Here is a 19,637-nt window from a genome sequence, read left to right on the forward strand (position 1 = left end):
CATCTTCAAAACAACTCCCATCTTAGTAAATTTACCCCATTATGTTGAATATACCCCAATGTGTGTGTGTGTGTGTGTGTGTGTGTATACTGTGTGTGTATATATATATTTATATATATATATATGTGTGTATATATATATATATATATATATATATATATAAATATATATTCATTCTGTCATTCAGACAGAACCAGTGGCCAGAGCACACCTACTGAAGGAGAGAATCGCCTCTAGAATAATCCCCGATTCTGTACTGAACTTATCGCTTTATAATTCAATTAAGGTCTGGAGGAAGATTATTCTCCGTTCAGCCGATCTACTAACATAGATAATAAAAGAATAGGTACTTCATATATGCAAGGACCCATTAACCATCCTGTTATGAATTGTTTCTTCTTGTGAAGAGCACCTTTAACCTATTCTTGTGATCCGTTAAGCCTCGATGAAGTCCCGTTAAGGGGCGAAACACATTGGGTATCTTCTGCTGTTTCCAAGTGTATGAGATGTCTCAATAAAATTTATAAAGATCTGGAATAACTGCTACCACTGTGTGGAAGAATACTTTTTAATAAACATTTGAAATGATATGGACTTTTTACTGTATGCTAGAGTGAATTTACCTAAGGCTTGATTGATCTAATTGTGGTGATCAAAAATAGGGGTGCCAACTCACAATTGTACTCCATACTTTCCCCCCCTAACCCCCATCCAACAGGGGATTTGGAAGTAAGGCTGCCCCCACACTAGTACTTTAATTACCTGTGGCGCAATGCAAGGGTCTATATATATATATACATATATATATATATATATATATATATATATATATATATATATATATATATATATAGAGTCCAAGCAGTTCGCACACTTAATAGAGCAGCATCAGAGTGCCACATAAAATGATGCAAATATATATATATATATATATATATATATATATATATATATATCGAAAGAGAGTGGGGTTTAGTGATCCTTTTTCCGCGCCGGTTTGTGAGCTGCACTTCTATCGTACCTAGCTGTTAATATAGGTACCAGATGGGAAAAGTAGAAATAGGAAGAGAGATAGATGTGCGCTCTGTTCACCACTTAATAACCATACATTGGTACATAAAATGTATATTTTTTCAGATTTTCTTTACAGTACAAATGAAATAGTTTTTCAATAAGAACAATGACAGCAATGTAGATTCCAGATTCAGATATGATGTTGAATATCCGACTTCAAAACATATAGACTTCTTTAACAAACGAAACCCTACGCGTTTCGTCCCTTAGGACTTCATCAGGGGCAAAGATGAAGATCTGAATGTGAATCAAGTCTGGATAGTACCATACATAAAAGTTTCTTCCAACGATAAAAGCTGGGTATAGAAGCTGAGTGGATAAGATAACTGACCACGTCAGTTTCTGGTAAAACCTCTGTCCTGCAGAGGTATAGGACTTCGAAGAAAAGTCCAATTTCAGCCGATATGTAGCTTGAAGTGAAACTGCTCAACCACAGAGGTCCACGTTAGTGGTTAACAAATACAATTTCAGCCGATATGTAGCTTGAAGTGAAACTGCTCAACCACAGAGGTCCACGTTAGTGGTTAACAGATACGGTGGAGAAATGATATCCAACTCCTGTGGGTGTGCAGCGAGATCTGCTGATGATCAGGCATGGGTTTAAATACCCTGATCTGTCCTACGTCACTTCCTGTATGCTATTGCCTCGGGTATGTTCTAAACAGGGGTTTCCAACGAGTGCCGGTAAAAGGGATAGGCAACAGGGGGAGTCGCTGAGTGATATAGTATAAGCTGGAAAAACTGGGACTGTGGGGTAGCTAAAAAGTGATGATTTAGGAGGTGATATGCGATCGTGGAACGCACTTCCGGGACGCTGTGCGTTCCAAATCCCCAGTCTGTATGTGGGGGCGGACATACAGACTGGGGATTTGGAACGCACAGCGTCCCGGAAGTGCGTTCCACGATCGCATATCACCTCCTAAATCATCACTTTTTAGCTACCCCACAGTCCCAGTTTTTCCAGCTTATACTATATCACTCAGCGACTCCCCCTGTTGCCTATCCCTTTTACCGGCACTCGTTGGAAACCCCTGTTTAGAACATACCCGAGGCAATAGCATACAGGAAGTGACGTAGGACAGATCAGGGTATTTAAACCCATGCCTGATCATCAGCAGATCTCGCTGCACACCAATGTTCCCTCTAATTTTACGAAGGCTGTGTGCGGCAAAAGATTGTGGCTGTGCAACTTTTGTGCGTCACTTATATATAACTGGAAAATGACATTCAGCATTTGTTTTAACTTTACTTCAAACTGATATTAAACATTTAAACATTCAAAACATAGCACACAATGTAGTTAATGGGTGAAACACACATTAATTGAGTCCACAACTGCAAAAAGGGACCACTGCTGCTTTGTGCGCTCTGTTGTAATGTCTGTGCGCACACTCGTCGAGTTGTGTGCGCGCGCACGCGCGCACAGCTTAGAGGGAACACTGCTGCACACCCACAGAAGTTGGATATCATTTCTCCACCGTATCTGTTAACCACTAAGGTGGACCTCTGTGGTTGAGCAGTTTCACTTCAAGCTACATATCGGCTGAAATTGTATTTGTTAACCACTAACGTGGACCTCTGTGGTTGAGCAGTTTCACTTCAAGCTACATATCGGCTGAAATTGGACTTTTCTTCGAAGTCCTATACCTCTGCAGGACAGAGGTTTTACCAGAAACTGTCGTGGTCAGTTATCTTATCCACTCAGCTTCTATACCCAGCTTTTATCATTGGAAGAAACTTTTATGTATGGTACTATCCAGACTTGATTCACATTCAGATATTCATCTTTGCCCCTGATGAAGTCCTAAGGGACGAAACGCGTAGGGTTTCGTTTGTTAAAGAAGTCTATATGTTTTGAAGTCGGATCTTCTTCCTGTCATTCATTTGAACAACATCATATCTGAATCTGGAATCTACATTGCTGTCATTGTTCTTATTGAAAAACTATTTCATTCGTACTGTAAAGAAAATCTGAATAAATATACATTTTATGTACCAATGTATGGTTATTAAGTGGTGAACAGAGCGCACATCTATCTCTCTTCCTATATATATATATATATATATATATATATATTTATTTATTTAATATGAAAATACACTGTTTTGGTGTTACAGGTGCCCCTAATCCCAATCAGGAATGGTTCAACAACGAGGCGCATGGAGGGCTATACGGGATCTATATGAATCAAGATGGACTCGATGGGTGCTCTCTTGTAAGAAGATTTAATATATGGAAATGTTGGGATTACGGCATTTACATCCAGGTAACCTATGAAATAGTATTGGGCGGACGTAACTTTTTTGCTGTGATCTTTTTACTGTAGTGTCTAAACTTTTGTGCGTTCTGATTTGTAGATCGTCCCCTCGGTGCAGATCTCTGAAGTGATCCTCGCAGAGAATGGGATGGGGGTGCTGTCTATTGTATACACCCCGCCTTCCGTCACCCACCAATACTCCAACAAGACCATTCAAATTTCGGTAAGAAAATGGCCATTGTTTCCTAATCATTTTGTTGGCTGAAAATGTTGTTTTGTGATATTAAAATAAACATATATATTAAATTAAATGTCCATTCCTGACATCTTCCACCTTGTTTGTATAATTGCATATATTTAATGGACCTTTCTTAGGGGTGTCTTAAGAAAGGATGAGGCCCATTTGCACTATTCTTTTGGGCCCCCTCCTTTCTAGCCAGCAGTGCTTTTGACTCCGTGCACTGTCCCAGAGTCTAGTGTGCATATGCTAGTCTCCAGTAGCCATTTTCCCTGTGATTTTTGCAGAGCTAGTCCTGCAACAGGAGACTTCAGAGGGTTTGCATCAGAAAAAATGGGTGCATGGTGTGCAGTGTAGCCCCCCAGGTGCCGCGTGTACAGCACCCATTATAAATACGGCAGTTACCTATTTTTTTCATGAATAATGGGATTTTATTGTGTTACTATAGTCACTACTTATCTCCTGTAATAAGTAACAAATCAACTGGTTCCCTGGGAGGCTGCACATAATGGTCACGGTTTCCAGACCAGCCAGCAGTTTCGATGGAGGCTGTAACCTCACACTTGTGCTGATGAATGGATCCAGATATTGACGGTGAAAAGATAAGGGTCCCAAATTAATGTTAGTAAGGGGGAGTCTTTGTCTGAGTAGAGTGGAGAATAGAGCTGGTTCAAGTGATGTTACTAAGTTCTCTCGTGTCCAAAGGTGCGCCAATGGAGGGCTTTCTTCTAGCCGAATTTGTCACATGTGGCTTAAGTATCCGTGCATCTGTCCACCTGGAATTAGGGCCTTGATATTATTACTCACAGATGTATTCCTCCCATTTCCAGAACTCCTTGCTCATTGGAAGTAGCCCAGATTTTGATTGCGGTGATGTCATGACAACCAGCGATCCCAATATCAAACTATCTATGATCCACCGCAGTCCCAGACCTCTGACAGGTAGTACCCCGATGTATTGTAGTACCTCACATGGAAAAGAGAGAGGTTTATTCCTCCTTTTCCCCCTGGCGGACACTGGAGCAACACACTGGGGTTTTCTGAGCCCCAAATCATCCCTTTATTTACTGACTACACAAAGTCTGTCTGACTGAAGTAACTATTTACCTGATCTCAGTTATCCGCTGAGCCTCCCTCATTCACACAGGACAGTCCTTGTGAAATGGGACAGGGGTATAATTCCAATTTCCAGCTAATTGCACTGTCATCCCCCTTCCCTTCTGTATGACCTCAATGATACCTGGTATTGTGCAATAAAGGTGGGGCCATAATGACACAATCACAACCCCCCCCCCCCCCCCCACATACACAAACACACACACACAATGGCTGCCTGTCATTTTATAGGCTGAGCTAGATAAATGGGAGAAGCTAATTTGTTGCTTTAAAAATGTCTCAATTTTGTGAAAAAGTTTTGTCACTTAATTTTTTATTTTGTTTCCCAGGTGGTAGAAGTGGCATCTGCTGGCCAACCTTTGCCTCTGGCCATAACGATGGGCCCGGACACCCAAATGCAGGAATACTGAACTATAATGCAATCAGCGGCCTAATGACTGTGGAAGGTAAAAATGTCATAAATAGCCTCCTGGGTTGGGTTTGGAAACACCACGCATAGCTTCGTCCTTTGCATTGCAACGTAGTTGACCTAAATTTCTGTCTACCAACTGTATACGTACACATTGTTTTGCAGTATTAACGGTTTACATTGTAACACAGTGTGGTAATATTTGCTTCATTTCAAGGTACCACGTTTGTGGCGTACAGGAACGTGTGTGATGGAGAGGCCAATATTATGTTTATGACCAACCCACAAAATGAAGATATGCAGCACCCAATAGAGGTCTCCAGAATAGAAATGGTTAATAGTTCTGTGGACCAGAAAGTGTTTATTCACCGACCAGATGTGGCGTAAGTTGCTTTCCAAAACATTTCTTCTTGTGTGTAAATGACAGAAAAACATCAAGGGTGAGATTTAATAGGATGAGATATTCAGAAATTGAGAGATTTGGGAAGAAATCTCCAGTTTTTTTAAAGCGGCAATCATTTACACTGCAAAATCACACTGGTGTTGCAGTGTAAATGATTGCCGCTTTAAAAAGACTGGAGATTTCTTCCCAAATCTCTCACTTTCTGAATATCTCATCCCATTAAATCTCACCCCAAGTGTGTCACTGTGTTACTGGAGCGTCACAGTGCTGTACAGTACATCGCCCCAAGAAAGTTTGACTTGTTATCAATTTGACTGCTGTTTGTCTTCTGTCACCTTTTGGATCCCTCCCAAGGGAATTCTGCAGTGAGAAGCCCATAGGCTACTGTTGGCAGCGGCGTAACTATAATTTGGGAGCCCCCCCGCCGATAATAAATCACGCCCCCCCCCCCTCCACCACCCCGGCCGCCCTTGCCCCCCCCCCTTCCCCCGCATATTTACCTGTATTCGCTGCGCTGGTCCCGGCTCCCCTCCTGGCTTCATTCTGATGCTAAACACGGACCATCACAAAATGGCCGCCCCCATACAGCAGACAGTTTCATAGAACTGTTTGCTATATGGGGGCGGACATTTTATGATAGCCCGTCGAAATAGCATCAGAATGAAGCCAGGGGAGCCGGGACCACCGCAGCGAACATAGGTAAAGCTGCGGGGGATGGGGCATTATAATAGCACCGCAGCCCCCCGGCGCCCGCACTTACCCAGCGCCTCCCCGCGACCGCGGGGGCTGCGGTGCTGTAGCTACGCCACTGACTGTTGCCATTTCTATCTATAGATGGCATTTCCTGAACAAAAAGCCAGAAAGATCTGATTTCTGAAGCTTGATCCATACAGGCACATTGTAGTCACATAGTATTTTATTGGGGCTGCAGTTTTAGCCTCCGAAAACTACTTTTTTGGAGGCTTGACTGCATTTTTCAGGTTAGTAGATTCTACCCTGTATATGGATGAAATCTAGGGGTATACTCGTATTTACTAAGCGGAAGGTTTTGAAAGCAGCTGATTGTCATCAGTTTTACCTAGAGGATCTAAAATTGCAATCCTTATATATATATATATTCGTTGTTGCAATATTTGGGATATCAGTCCTTGGAAAAAAACTAAATATTTAAAAAAACGTAGTTTTTTGGAATATTTTGGAGTGTCCCCCCCACCCCCGTTACAGCCTCTTTTTACACACTTACCTCATTCCCCGATGTCCACGGCGGCCTTCGGAATCCTTTTCAGCGGCATCTCTGGTCCCAGGGGTACATTGCGCTGGTGCGTGGGTGCACCACGGACTCGCACAATACACCCTTTGGGAGCAGAGATGCCGATGAAGAGGATTTCAAAGGCCGCCGTGGACGTTGGGGGACCATCGTGGCACCGACAGGGGACAAAGTGAGATGAATTAAAATGTTTGCTTGACCATTTTCACGCCTATATTGACAAATTCGCTTGGCACTCAAAGGGTTAAAGATTTAGTTCTTGGCTTCCGATGAATTGTTAATTCACCCCAAAAAAGTGAGAAAATCATGTCTATCGTTTCATGTCGACATTTTTAAACCCTGTCAGCATTGTTGACCCAGTTGACCTTTCCAATGTCGACCGTTTGACCCTGTCCACCTATTACATGTGAACCTTTTTGGGTAGACCTAGTTACGGTCTATCAGAATCTAAGCACTGTCTATCTAGTAATCCGCACCCGTTTCAGGGACCAGAGCGGCTCTCAGTGGAGGTTACGGCACTGCAGTACTGTGTCTCTGCCGGGGTACGGGTTACTGGCATCCGCCGTAAATAGAGGTTCTGTCTGTGTTCCATATTGTGAAAGGGAGTTGGTGGAAGTGAGAGTATTTATTGTTCATGCCTAGAATGTATTTTTATTAGAACTAGGAGAACGCTCCAGGCGTCACCCACCTAACTTGTTGTTTCCTTCTAAACCGCAGCTTAGCCAACCCGTCTGACTGTGTAGACATGACCTGCGATGCTAAACGGAAGGCACTGCTGAAAGATCTGGACGGCTCCTTCCTGGGTATCGGTGGGACTGTGGTGGCCCAGGCGGAATACCAGTGGAACGGAGACCCACGTTACGGCCTTGGAGACTACCGCATCCCAAAAGTGATGCTGTCCAGCCTCAACGGAAGCCGCATCCCAGTGTCACAGGTGGCTCAAAACAAGGGTAAGTTTAGTTACAGTCATTTGGCGTAGGACAGGAGTGTGCAACTATTTTAAGAGTTACATTTTTGACCAGGGCCCTACTTATCTGTGTGGAGTTTTTATGTCCACCCGGTGGATTTGCCCTGGGTCCTTTCGTTTTTTAGTTTCCTCAAACTCCCCAAAATATACTGGAAGCTTTTCTGGGTGCTGACTAAATAAGAGGAGGATTCCGGGGTCAGACTGCCCTTAGACACAATGATCCGGCCTCTATGGACTGCATCGGCTGCAGTCCATAGCAGCTGAATTGGCCTTTCAGGAAGCCAGCTCTGTTTATTGCTGCCCAGAGGGAGGTGACATGACAGAGTGCCTCCAATTGTTAAAGCAGCTGACCAATAGGAAGCTGCAAACTACGTGCTTGTGGCTTCTCATTGGCCCTTACAGTTACGCCCCCGTAGGCTGTAAGGGAAAATGCGTCGCTTTACTACCTCTCGAAACGCAGTGTGCAATTCTAAGTGGCTTAACAAGGGAACAAGTTCAAATTGAACAACTGGGAATGTTCTTTTACTTCATGTCAACAACATTATTTTAAGACAATTTAAAAAAAATTATACTTAAATGTACAGTATGTTGCTTTATGATGTACAGTAAATAGAAAACTTACTAATGATGAGTTTAACACACCCAGTACTGGTAAGCAGAACCCAGATAACCTATAAGAGGTCCAGCTTCTTACAGCAATGTCCGGTCCTTAGCTCTGGCTCCTTCTCTACAACAGACCCCAGCAGGTGAAATGACCAAACTTTCTGCTTCTCTCCTGTAAAGGGATCATTCGGGACAGCTCCTGTGTCTACATGTCCGCCTGGGAGAGCTATAGATGCAGCGTGCTGGACTATGAGATGCTCATTATTGAGAGTCTAGATTCTGACACCGAGACCAGACGCCTTTCCCCAGTGGCTGTGCTGGGGGATGGATATTTGGACCTTATTAATGGTATGTGCTTGCTTGACTATTTCAGCATTTTGTCTTAGCTTGTTCATCCCTTATGTGGGCTCTCATCTCCATTTTTTTTAATACTTAAGGGCCCCAAGACCATGGTTGGTGCTCCGGCTACACCTGCCAGAAAAGAGTTTCCACGTTCAACTCAATTGTGGCGATGAACAAGACATTTGAAATCTATTTCACCAGCACCAGCCCCCAGAATATGCGCCTTATGCTGCTGAATGTCAACAATACAAAAGTAAGGGTTCTGTGTACCCACATAGTCAATGAGTTTAATCTAAAACAACACAAACTGTATTTATTTCACCTTTCTTATATAACGCAGCAGATTCCGTTACAGTGTCTTATATAGCGTAGCAGATTCCGTTACAGTGTCTTATATAGTGCAGCAGATTCCGTTACAGTGTCTTATATAGCGCAGCAGATTCCGTTACAGTGTCTTATATAGCGCAGCAGATTCCGTTACAGTGTCTTATATAGCGCAGTAGATTCCGTTACAGTGTCTTATATAGCGCAGCAGATTCCGTTACAGCGTCTTATATAGAGCAGCAGATTCCGTTACAGTGTCTTATATAGTGCAGCAGATTCCGTTACAGTGTCTTATATAGCGCAGCAGATTCCGTTAGTGTCTTATATAGCGCAGCAGATTCCGTTACAGTGTCTTATATAGCACAGCAGATTCCGTTAGTGTCTTATATAGCGCAGCAGATTCCGTTACAGTGTCTTATATAGCGCAGCAGATTCCGTTAGTGTCTTATATAGCGCAGCAGATTCCGTTACAGTGTCTTATATAGCACAGCAGATTCCGTTACAGTGTCTTATATAGCGCAGCAGATTCCGTTACAGTGTCTTATATAGCGCGGCAGATTCCGTTACAGTGTCTTATATAGCGTAGCAGAATCCGTTACAGTGTCTTATATAGCGTAGCAGATTCCGTTTGTGTCTTATATAGAGCAGTAGATTCCGTTACAGTGTCTTATATAGCGCAGCAGATTCCGTTACAGCGTCTTATATAGCGCAACAGATTCCGTTACAGCGTCTTATATAGCGCAGCAGATTCCGTTACAGCGTCTTATATAGCGCAGCAGATTCCGTTACAGTGTCTTATATAGCGCAGCAGATTCCGTTACAGTGTCTTATATAGCGCAGCAGATTCCGTTACAGTGTCTTATATAGTGCAGCGGATTCCGTTGCAGTGTCTTATATAGCGCAGCAGATTCCGTTACAGTGTCTTATATAGCGCAGCAGATTCCGTTACAGTGTCTTATATAGCGCAGCAGATTCCGTTACAGTGTCTTATATAGCGCAGCGGATTCCGTTACAGTGTCTTATATAGCGCAGCAGATTCCGTTACAGTGTCTTATTTAGCGCAGCAGATTCCGTTACAGTGTCTTATATAGCGCAGCAGATTCCGTTACAGTGTCTTATATAGCGCAGCAGATTCCGTTACAGTGTCTTATTTAGCGCAGCAGATTCCGTTACAGTGTCTTATTTAGCGCAGCAGATTCCGTTACAGTGTCTTATATAGCGCAGCAGGTTCCGTTACAGTGTCTTATATAGCGCAGCAGATTCCGTTACAGTGTCTTATATAGCGCAGCAGATTCCGTTACAGTGTCTTATATAGCGCAGCAGATTCCATTACAGTGTCTTATATAGCACAGCAGATTCCATTACAGTGTCTTATATAGCGCAGCAGTTTTCGTTATAGCGTCTTATATAGTGCAGCAGATTCCGTTACAGTGTCTTATATAGCGCAGCAGATTCCGTTACAGTGTCTTATATAGCGCAGCAGATTCCATTACAGTGTCTTATATAGCGCAGCAGATTCCGTTACAGTGTCTTATATAGCGCAGCAGTTTTCGTTATAGCGTCTTATATAGCGCAGCAGATTCCGTTACAGTGTCTTATATAGCGCAGCAGATTCCATTACAGTGTCTTATATAGCGCAGCAGATTCCGTTACAGTGTCTTATATAGCGCAGCAGTTTTCGTTATAGCGTCTTATATAGCGCAGCAGATTCCGTTACAGGTTCTTATATAGCGCAGCAGATTCCGTTACAGTGTCTTATATAGCGCAGCAGTTTTCGTTATAGCGTCTTATATAGTGCAGCAGGTTCCGTTATAGCGTCTTATATAGTGCAGCAGATTCCATTGCACTTTACAATAGTAGACAGTGATAAAACTAACTGGGTAACAACAGACAGACTTGGAGGTAGGAGGGCCCTGCTGCAAGCTTACAATCTATAGGGACATAGTAGGGAAACACAAGGACAGGCATCAGAATAGTATAGCAGTCCCACCAAGTTGCAGGTCCAATAGGGAAGCTATATAATACATAAGTGCCCCAGAGGGTTATGTGGTTGGTATATAAATATGATAGGCTTGCCTGAAGAGGTGAGTTTTCAGGGAACGCTTGAAAGTTTGGAGGCTAGCGGAAAGTCTTATTGTGCGTGGAAGAGCATTCCATATGGTGGGAGCAGCCCGATGAAAGTCCTGTAATAGTGAATGGGAGCTAGTGGTCCGTGCAGAAGAGAGACGCAGATCTTGTGCAGAGCGTAGTGGTCGAGATGGGAGATATTCTGTGATAAGTAAGGAGATATATGCTAGTGCAGTATGGTTAATAGCTTTATATGCGAGTAGAAGTGTTTTGTATTGAATACGGTAAGATACAGGCAACCAATGGAGGGACTGGCAGAGCGAACATATAGTTATATAATGACCAATCATGGATATAGAGTTCTGACACTGAATCTATTCTTTATTTCCAGTCTGTCATTGTTGGAATATATTTCTCCAGTCCCCAGCGTCTTGACGTCTATGTGAACAATATCTATATAAGCCCAACAAATATACAATGGTCGGGGTCCAGCTACACAACAAAGGCCCCGACATACGCAGGTAAGATAAGGGGAGGAGCTTTTAGATTTACAAAAATCTGTGACCCCTTTCTAATGGTATGAGGTCATTAGGATGACAGTCAAAAGTTGGACAATTGTTAGTCGACATGACTTCAGTCGAAGTGTTCAAAATGTCGACACAAACACAAAGCCGACATGCGAACAGGTTGACATACATTTTCATGATTTTTTTTTTAAACCGACTTGTTCATACTATTATCCCAGTGGGCATAGAGGGAGAATAGAATAGTTTGGTGAGCGAAGCGCGCCATGCGAGAGGACGCGGTACCTTAATACGTCCGTGTCGACCTATTTCGACAGACACAAAAAAAATGAAAACTCACGTTGACATTTTCGAAGTCGACCTTTTGTATGGGTCTATTGACCATATCGAACTAAGGCATGTCAATTCTTTTTGTGTGTTGAACTGACTGTCGACCTAGACCAGAATGTTGACATTTAGTATTCGTTTTTAGAGCTATGGTTAGAGTCAGGGCTGCCATATTCATATGTCATATTCAACTGTCAATATTGCAATGCCGACATTCTGAATGTTGACTTAATATACCATGCCCAGACAGAATATCAAGGGGTAGATTAAATGATACATGATTTAAAAAGTGGAGGCATTGCCCATACCAAACAGGTACATTTACTAAGGTGAGAGTTTTTAGAAGTGTAAGATGTTTCCCGTAGCAACCAGATAAATGAGAAGTAGAATCTGACTGTTTGCTAGCGGCAACATCTCACACTTCTGAAAACTCCTCACCTTAGTAAATTCACCCCTAGATACCATGTCTGTAGTGGTAACTGGACCTTAGTTCGACCATGTCTAGGTTGACATTCATTAGGTTGACACCCTATGGTCGACAGTCAGTAGGTCGACAATTGTACGTCGACAGTCAAAATGTCGACTGGCGTTTTTCACGTTTTTATTGTTAGACATGCACTGACAGGCGGTATTTCATGCCCTATCATCTACTACGTCGTGGTGGGAGAATAAAATAGTGTGCCCGAAGCATGGCGAGCGTAGCGATTCATGCAAGGGGACGCGGCGCACTTTTTTAGTATCCATGTCGACATTCAAGACAAATAATACGGGAAAAACTCATGTTGACCTTTGTCACTGTCGACCATCCCATGGTCGAGCTAAAACTTGTGTCGACATTTACATCCTGTCGACCATTCAGTGGTGTCGACCTACTGACTGTCGACCATAGGGTGTCTACCTAATGAATGTCAACCTAGCATACCATAACTGTTTGTAGTACTGTACATTCTAATGTAATAGATTATCAGCCCCAACGTTAAATCATAGAATTCACATTTAATGAATAAGACCGTCTTCCCCCAAGCATCCTTTTCACCTAACACAATGAGATACTGTAGGGGGATGACGTCAGCATCCTGGCGGTTGGGATGCCGGCGTTCAATATACCAATGCCGGTATCCTGACTGCCGTCTAAATACCGGTGCCAAATCTTCGATAGGATCAAGAATGCCGACCGACGTAATCCCGACAGGTAAGTAACCGGGGGCAGGCTAGTGTGCCACCGGGGAAGAGAGGTTAGGGAGGGGACTTGGTGTTAGGCTGCAGGTGTGTGGGGGGTTTAGGCTGCTGGGAGGGTTAGGCACGTATAAGGGGAGGTTAGAGTTGGGTTGCAGGGTGGGGGGTTTTAGGTTAAGGCAGCGGGGTACAGGCGTTAGGTTTAGGCAGTAGCGGGGTATTCTGATCACCGGTCATCCATATGTACAGTATTACGAGTAAGGAGCTGATTGCTTGATGCTATATCTCTCTCAATGCTGTTAATAAATCTCCCCCTTGGTAATATCTATCATTGGTTTATACTAGGCCAGTATATGCCTCAGCTCAACTCCACGATACTGGGAGAAAACTACTTTGACACCGTTTATAACTTGCTGTACGTCTTGGTCAGAGGATCTAGCCCGGTGGAAATCCGTACATCTCCCCTGATTGTTGTGGCGTTTAACCTACCGGCGTTGACAGTGGACCAGTTTTACGGTGCCAACCTGGTCAAGAACCTTGCACTTTTCCTGAACATCCCTGCGAGCAAGATTCGCATTACCAAGATAATTCCGGAGAACTCCAGTCGCCGGAAGAGATCCACAGGAGGGATCTCCGTGTCTGTGGAGATATCCGATCCCCCCGCTCAAAATACAAGCAATGTCAACTCAACAAGTGAGTAGAGGAATTGCCCTGAATGAACAAAACTCAAATGAGAACCACGTCTGTACTGTAGATGCTGAAACACTGATTGGTGCGTCCTTTAATGCCATAAGTTGTCACACCATGGGGGGGTGCCGTTTCTCCAGCCAATTTTGCCCCACCCCAGTAATAGCACTGATAGCTTACCACTAGATCTACCACTGTGGCTGGGGGAGGAGGGAGCACAGAAGATCTCACTGGAAATACTATTTTGTTGTTATACCGTATCCCCACACACAAGCCTGGTGTTTGTCCAGGGCTAAAGCTGTGAGGTCTTTTATGACCATATTAAAGTCTGTTCTTAGAAACCACTGAGATATGGAGAGAGGGTATTGACGAAACCTTCCATAATTGATATTTTCTTTCTTTTGTCCCATACTGGACAGGAACCTCCAATAACTAGAATTCACCTTTACCTGCCACCATATTCCTATTAGTGTTCCTCTATTGCTCGCTAGTCTTCCATTGTTGGTAGGAATGATCTGCTCACTAGTCTTCCATTGTTGGTAGGAATGATCTGCTTACTAGTCTTCCTCTGTTGGTAGGAATGATCTGCTCACTAGTCTTACATTGTTGGTAGGAATGATCTGCTCACTAGTCTTACATTGTTGGCAGGAATGATCTGCTTACTAGTCTTACATTGTTGGTAGGAATGATCTGCTCACTAGTCTTACATTGTTGGTAGGAATGATCTGCTCACTAGTCTTACATTGTTAATAGGAATGATCTGCTCACTAGTCTTCCTCTGTTGGTAGGAATGATCTGCTCACTAGTCTTACATTGTTGGTAGAAATGATCTGCTCACTAGTCTTACATTGTTGGTAGGAATGATCTGCTCACTAGTCTTACATTGTTAATAGGAATGATCTGCTCACTAGTCTTCCTCTGTTGGTAGGAATGATCTGCTCACTGGTCTTACATTGTTAATAGGAATGATCTGCTCACTAGTCTTACATTGTTGGTAGGAATGATCTGCTCACTAGTCTTACATTGTTAATAGGAATGATCTGCTCACTAGTCTTACATTGTTGGTAGAAATGATCTGCTCACTAGTCTTACATTGTTGGTAGGAATGATCTGCTCACTAGTCTTACATTGTTGGTAGGAATGATCTGCTCACTAGTCTTACATTGTTGGTAGGAATGATCTGCTCACTAGTCTTACATTGTTGCTGGGAATGATCAGCTCACTGGTCTTACATTGTTGCTAGGAATGATCTGCTCACTAGTCTTACATTGTTGCTGGGAATGATCTGCTCACTAGTCTTACATTGTTGCTGGGAATGATCTGCTCACTAGTCTTACATTGTTAATAGGAATGATCTGCTCACTAGTCTTACATTGTTGCTAGGAATGATCTGCTCACTAGTCTTACATTGTTGCTAGGAATGATCTGCTCACTAGTCTTACATTGTTGCTAGGAATGATCTGCTCACTAGTCTTACATTGTTGCTGGGAATGATCTGCTCACTAGTCTTACATTGTTAATAGGAATGATCTGCTCACTAGTCTTACATTGTTGCTAGGAATGATCTGCTCACTAGTCTTACATTGTTGCTAGGAATGATCTGCTCACTAGTCTTACATTGTTAATAGGAATGATCTGCTCACTAGTCTTACATTGTTGCTAGGAATGATCTGCTCACTAGTCTCACATTGTTGGTTGGAATGATCTGCTCACTGGTCTTACATTGTTGCTAGTAATGATCTGCTCACCGGTCTTACATTGTTGCTAGGAATGATCTGCTCACTAGTCTTACATTGTTAATAGGAATGATCTGCTCACTAGTCTTACATTGTTGCTAGGAATGATCTGCTCACTAGTCTCACATTGTTGGTTGGAATGATCTGCTCACTGGTCTTACATTGTTGCTAGTAATGATCTGCTCACTAGTCTTTCTCTTATTTAGGTGGATTATCATACTCAAATTTCATGTCTATGAGTCAAAGTTTGGCATCTGCTTCAATCAATGGAAGTCTCAGCAGTTTCTTGAACGTCACTGTCTCATCTCTGTCAATTTCCACCCCTGTCCCATCCCCTAGTGACCCCGGCTGGACTGAGGTAATTCCAGAATACTATAATGGAAACACAGAATACCACTGTACCAGTATACCTTTTACAGACACAGAATACCACTCTACCAGTATACCTTCCAGAGACACTGAATACAACTGTATCAGTATACCTTTTTACAGACTCCGGTGACAGAGACACAGAATACCACTGTACCAGTATACATAATAGAGACACATAATACCACTGTACCAGCACTGGTGACAGAGACACAGAATACCACTGTACCAGTATACATAATAGAGACACATAATACCACTGTACCAGCACCGGTGGCAGAGACACAGAATACCACTGTACCAGTATACATAATAGAGACACATAATAGCACTGTACCAGCACCGGTGACAGAGACACAGAATACCACTGTACCAGTATACATAATAGACACAGAACACCCCTGTAACAGCACCGGTGACAAAGACACATACTACCACTGTACCAGTATACATAATAGACACAGAACACCCCTGTAACAGCACCGGTGACAAAGACACATAATACCACTGTACCAGCACCGGTGACAGACACATAATACCACTGTACCACCACCGGCGACAGACACAGAATACCACTGTACCAGTATACATAATAGAGACACATAATACCACTGTACCAGCACGGGCGACAGACACAGAATACCACTGTACCAGTATACATAATAGAGACACATAAAACCACTGTACCACCACCGGCGACAGACACAGAATACCACTGTACCAGTATACATAATAGAGACACAGAATACCACTGTACCAGTATACATAATAGAGACACATAATACCACTGTACCAGTATACATAATAGACACAGAACACTGCTGTAACAGCACTGGTGACAAAGACACAGAATACCACTGTACCAGTATACATAAAAGAGACACAGAATACCACTGTACCAGTATACATAATAGAGACACAGAATACCACTGTACCAGTATACATAATAGAGACACAGAATACCACTGTACCAGCACCGGTGACAGAGGAGTGATATGTATTGTAGATGGCATCGCAGCCAGTGAACGGGACTCAGCCAACAAGTGGAAATTTCTTGGCTCCTGTGTCGGCACTCAGAGTCATCACTCAGCCAGAGGCAGGACTGCCGGGACAGAGGCTTTCCCAGCAGCCGTGTATAAAGGCTGTCGATTCCAATGTAAGTACCCTGTATACATCATGTTAATGGGAGAATACACACACACCTCTCCCCCCCCCCCCCCCCCCCCGCTGCACGAACGCCCGCCGACCATCAAATGATTTGTAAGGTGTTCACAATCCTGCAACCCCAAAAATGATTCTATTGAAAGGGAATAAGTACGGGATAAAAAAGCCTGGTGGGTGTTTCTGGGGCTTATTGGTTCACACGATGCTGGAATTCATATGGGCGGTATTCAATTGTTCTTTTACAGGCATTTCCGCACGCTATCCCCAGGGGTGGTGAGCTGAAATGTGCGAATGTGTGCCTAAACCTGACCATAATGAGCACCATATGCACAATTAAATGGATCAATTGAATATCGTCCTACGATGTCCCATCATTGTAGACAGGAAATAGGGCGTGATACAACAATTGAATACCACCCACGGTGTCTTATCACTCTGTTTTATGTGCAGGGTAACTGCGTCTCTGTAAGCACCGGCTCATTCTCACTGACGGCGACGCTGAAAGACTCGAACAACAAAGCCGTCAGTGGAGGACTTGGCGGAAACACTACGATTCCGTTTGATGGCTGCTATGCAAACTTCACCGACCTCGTCCTCAAGCCGGCAGGTACAGTCCAGGTTACACTGTAGTCCCTGTATCAGTGCTCCGCTCCGTCTGTGTTTGCTGTCAGTATACTTCCCGTTGCACCTTTATGATAATACACCTGTGTTACAGGTAGAGGATACTCGCTGGAATTTGTGCTGAACAATGTCTACGCGCAGACGAGATCATTTGATGCTAAAAGCTCAGCAGTCAGTACATCGGCCACTACCATCCCATCCAACCCTGGTGTTGTAATCTCAGCCGCAGCCATCTGCGGTCCTTCCCAGATACTGCTGGCCCTGGTCGGCATCCTGATTACCAGGAATCTGTTTGTGGGCACTCGTTAAGGAAAACGCTCACAGGTGAGTAATGCTGCAGGTCCGGGAATACAACCACTGGGCACGCAAATACGCTGCGGTAGTTATTTTGTGTCTGGAACAAACGTGTCACTATGCAAGATATATATTGTTTCTGTGCAGGGTAAATACTGGCCGCTTTTGCATGTAGCCCACAGATGATAGACAGCTTTATTTTTAAGGGGATATTCAATCTCCCTTCGCTATTCCTGACGGGAAATGGTGGTGGGGCCCTATTCAATGCGGTCTTCCCCGACAGCATCACACAGGGATCTTGGCAGAACGTGCCCGAGTTCACAAGCCGTCTGGCACGTTCTGCCGAGAAGGCCTGGTAATTGCCGAGCTCCTGGCCACAGCTCGCCGATTTCCGGCTGCTTCTCGCGGCCACGCCCCCTTCTCGGCGCTTGGGACATTGAATTCCGCCTGTAAAATCCCTGTTGAGCCGGCCAAGAACGGGACAGGGTCACGGCGGTCGGGTCAGCCCGACAGTTGTGACCCTACATTGAATACACTACAATTTTGATTTCAGATTGAGCACACCCCTTCTCTGCACGTTACATCTGCCCCACCTGCATGGCTTTGCCCAATTGCATTTGTTTTTGCTTTCTAACAAAATGAAATCAGGCCCGCTGCTGTGGGAGACCCCCTGTGACCGTTTGGGGGCGGTAACCGTGTGTCTTCTGGGAGGGTCCTAGAAAACACAGGTGTTCACTGGCCTTTTGGCCATTGCAGCACCTAGTCCTGGCTTACTCGCCGCTACGAACAGGGGGTAGAACGAGACGGTGAGTGATTGCAAATGGTTTTCCCCTCATGTGCAGGGCTGCAAACTAATCTTTAGTGAATATGGGTGGAATTCGTGTGTGTGGAGCAGCATTTACCTCATCACGTCTGAATCGGGCCCATTGTTCCGCCACACTTTCAGTCACACCCCTTTATCAGTGCAGATTATGAGCTTGAGTGAGGAATCCACAATAGGGACAGCGGTAATAATATCTCAGCCAGCATAACTGACATGCTATGCTTTATTGTTTAACTTTTTGTCCTACAACACGAACTTTATTTGATCTAATATAGTTGTGGGGATGACTAGAGCCTTTATAAGCCAAGATACAGTAACATTTCTTAGACACATAGGGGGTTATTCTGGTTGATTCGCTTGAATGTGAATTTGCATTCTTGCAAGTCAACCAGATCCCGCCTTGCGAATGGTGGTTCGCCGACCCGTCATTTGCAAGGGTGATTCGCTCGCAGGGCCTGTGAATGGATGTTACACAGTATCCGCCCACATCATTTAATGGTCGGTGACTATCGAATGATGGCGAAGGCGCACGCATATAAAAGTGACTCTGAAGTCACTTATATATGCGTGGACGCTCAGGAGGAAGTGGGCGGGCAGCTGGCATCACCCCCCCCAACCACATCATTGGTCCGGTAGCATGAGAACGCCCATGAAACGTTGGGCGTTCCCATATGCAAATGGACTGGCGTGCCACCCCCCACCCCCTGCCCACTGGCCAGAAATGCGCATACGCAAAGGAAAAACATCAGCCCCATGCGAATGCACGTGGCACGGCGAATGGAATAAGGTCCATAGTATAGATTGCAGTTTATATTTTATTTTTGAAGTGGCATTTGCATAAAGTCACA

The 19,637-nt window shown here is 44.0% G+C and overlaps 1 protein-coding gene across 1 annotated transcript in view; it reads left to right on the plus strand.

Annotated features, from left to right (window-relative positions):
* The window catches only part of PKHD1L1 (PKHD1 like 1), a 155,971-nt gene that overhangs the window by 135,974 nt on the left and 360 nt on the right, over positions 1-19,637 (plus strand). The window contains exons 64-77 of the mRNA XM_083186703.1: positions 3,193-3,341; positions 3,433-3,555; positions 4,401-4,512; positions 5,016-5,132; positions 5,313-5,478; positions 7,483-7,715; positions 8,516-8,683; positions 8,773-8,930; positions 11,460-11,589; positions 13,441-13,788; positions 15,725-15,876; positions 16,894-17,043; positions 17,502-17,658; positions 17,767-17,996. Coding sequence (XP_083042829.1) covers positions 3,193-3,341; positions 3,433-3,555; positions 4,401-4,512; positions 5,016-5,132; positions 5,313-5,478; positions 7,483-7,715; positions 8,516-8,683; positions 8,773-8,930; positions 11,460-11,589; positions 13,441-13,788; positions 15,725-15,876; positions 16,894-17,043; positions 17,502-17,658; positions 17,767-17,981 — 2,378 coding nt within the window. The 3' untranslated portion in view covers positions 17,982-17,996. The remainder of the gene's footprint in view (positions 1-3,192; positions 3,342-3,432; positions 3,556-4,400; positions 4,513-5,015; positions 5,133-5,312; positions 5,479-7,482; positions 7,716-8,515; positions 8,684-8,772; positions 8,931-11,459; positions 11,590-13,440; positions 13,789-15,724; positions 15,877-16,893; positions 17,044-17,501; positions 17,659-17,766; positions 17,997-19,637) is intronic.

The sequence above is a fragment of the Crinia signifera genome, chromosome 5 (assembly GCF_055691185.1).
Source record: "Crinia signifera chromosome 5, ASM5569118v1, whole genome shotgun sequence".
Classification (NCBI taxonomy): Eukaryota; Metazoa; Chordata; class Amphibia; order Anura; family Myobatrachidae; genus Crinia; species Crinia signifera.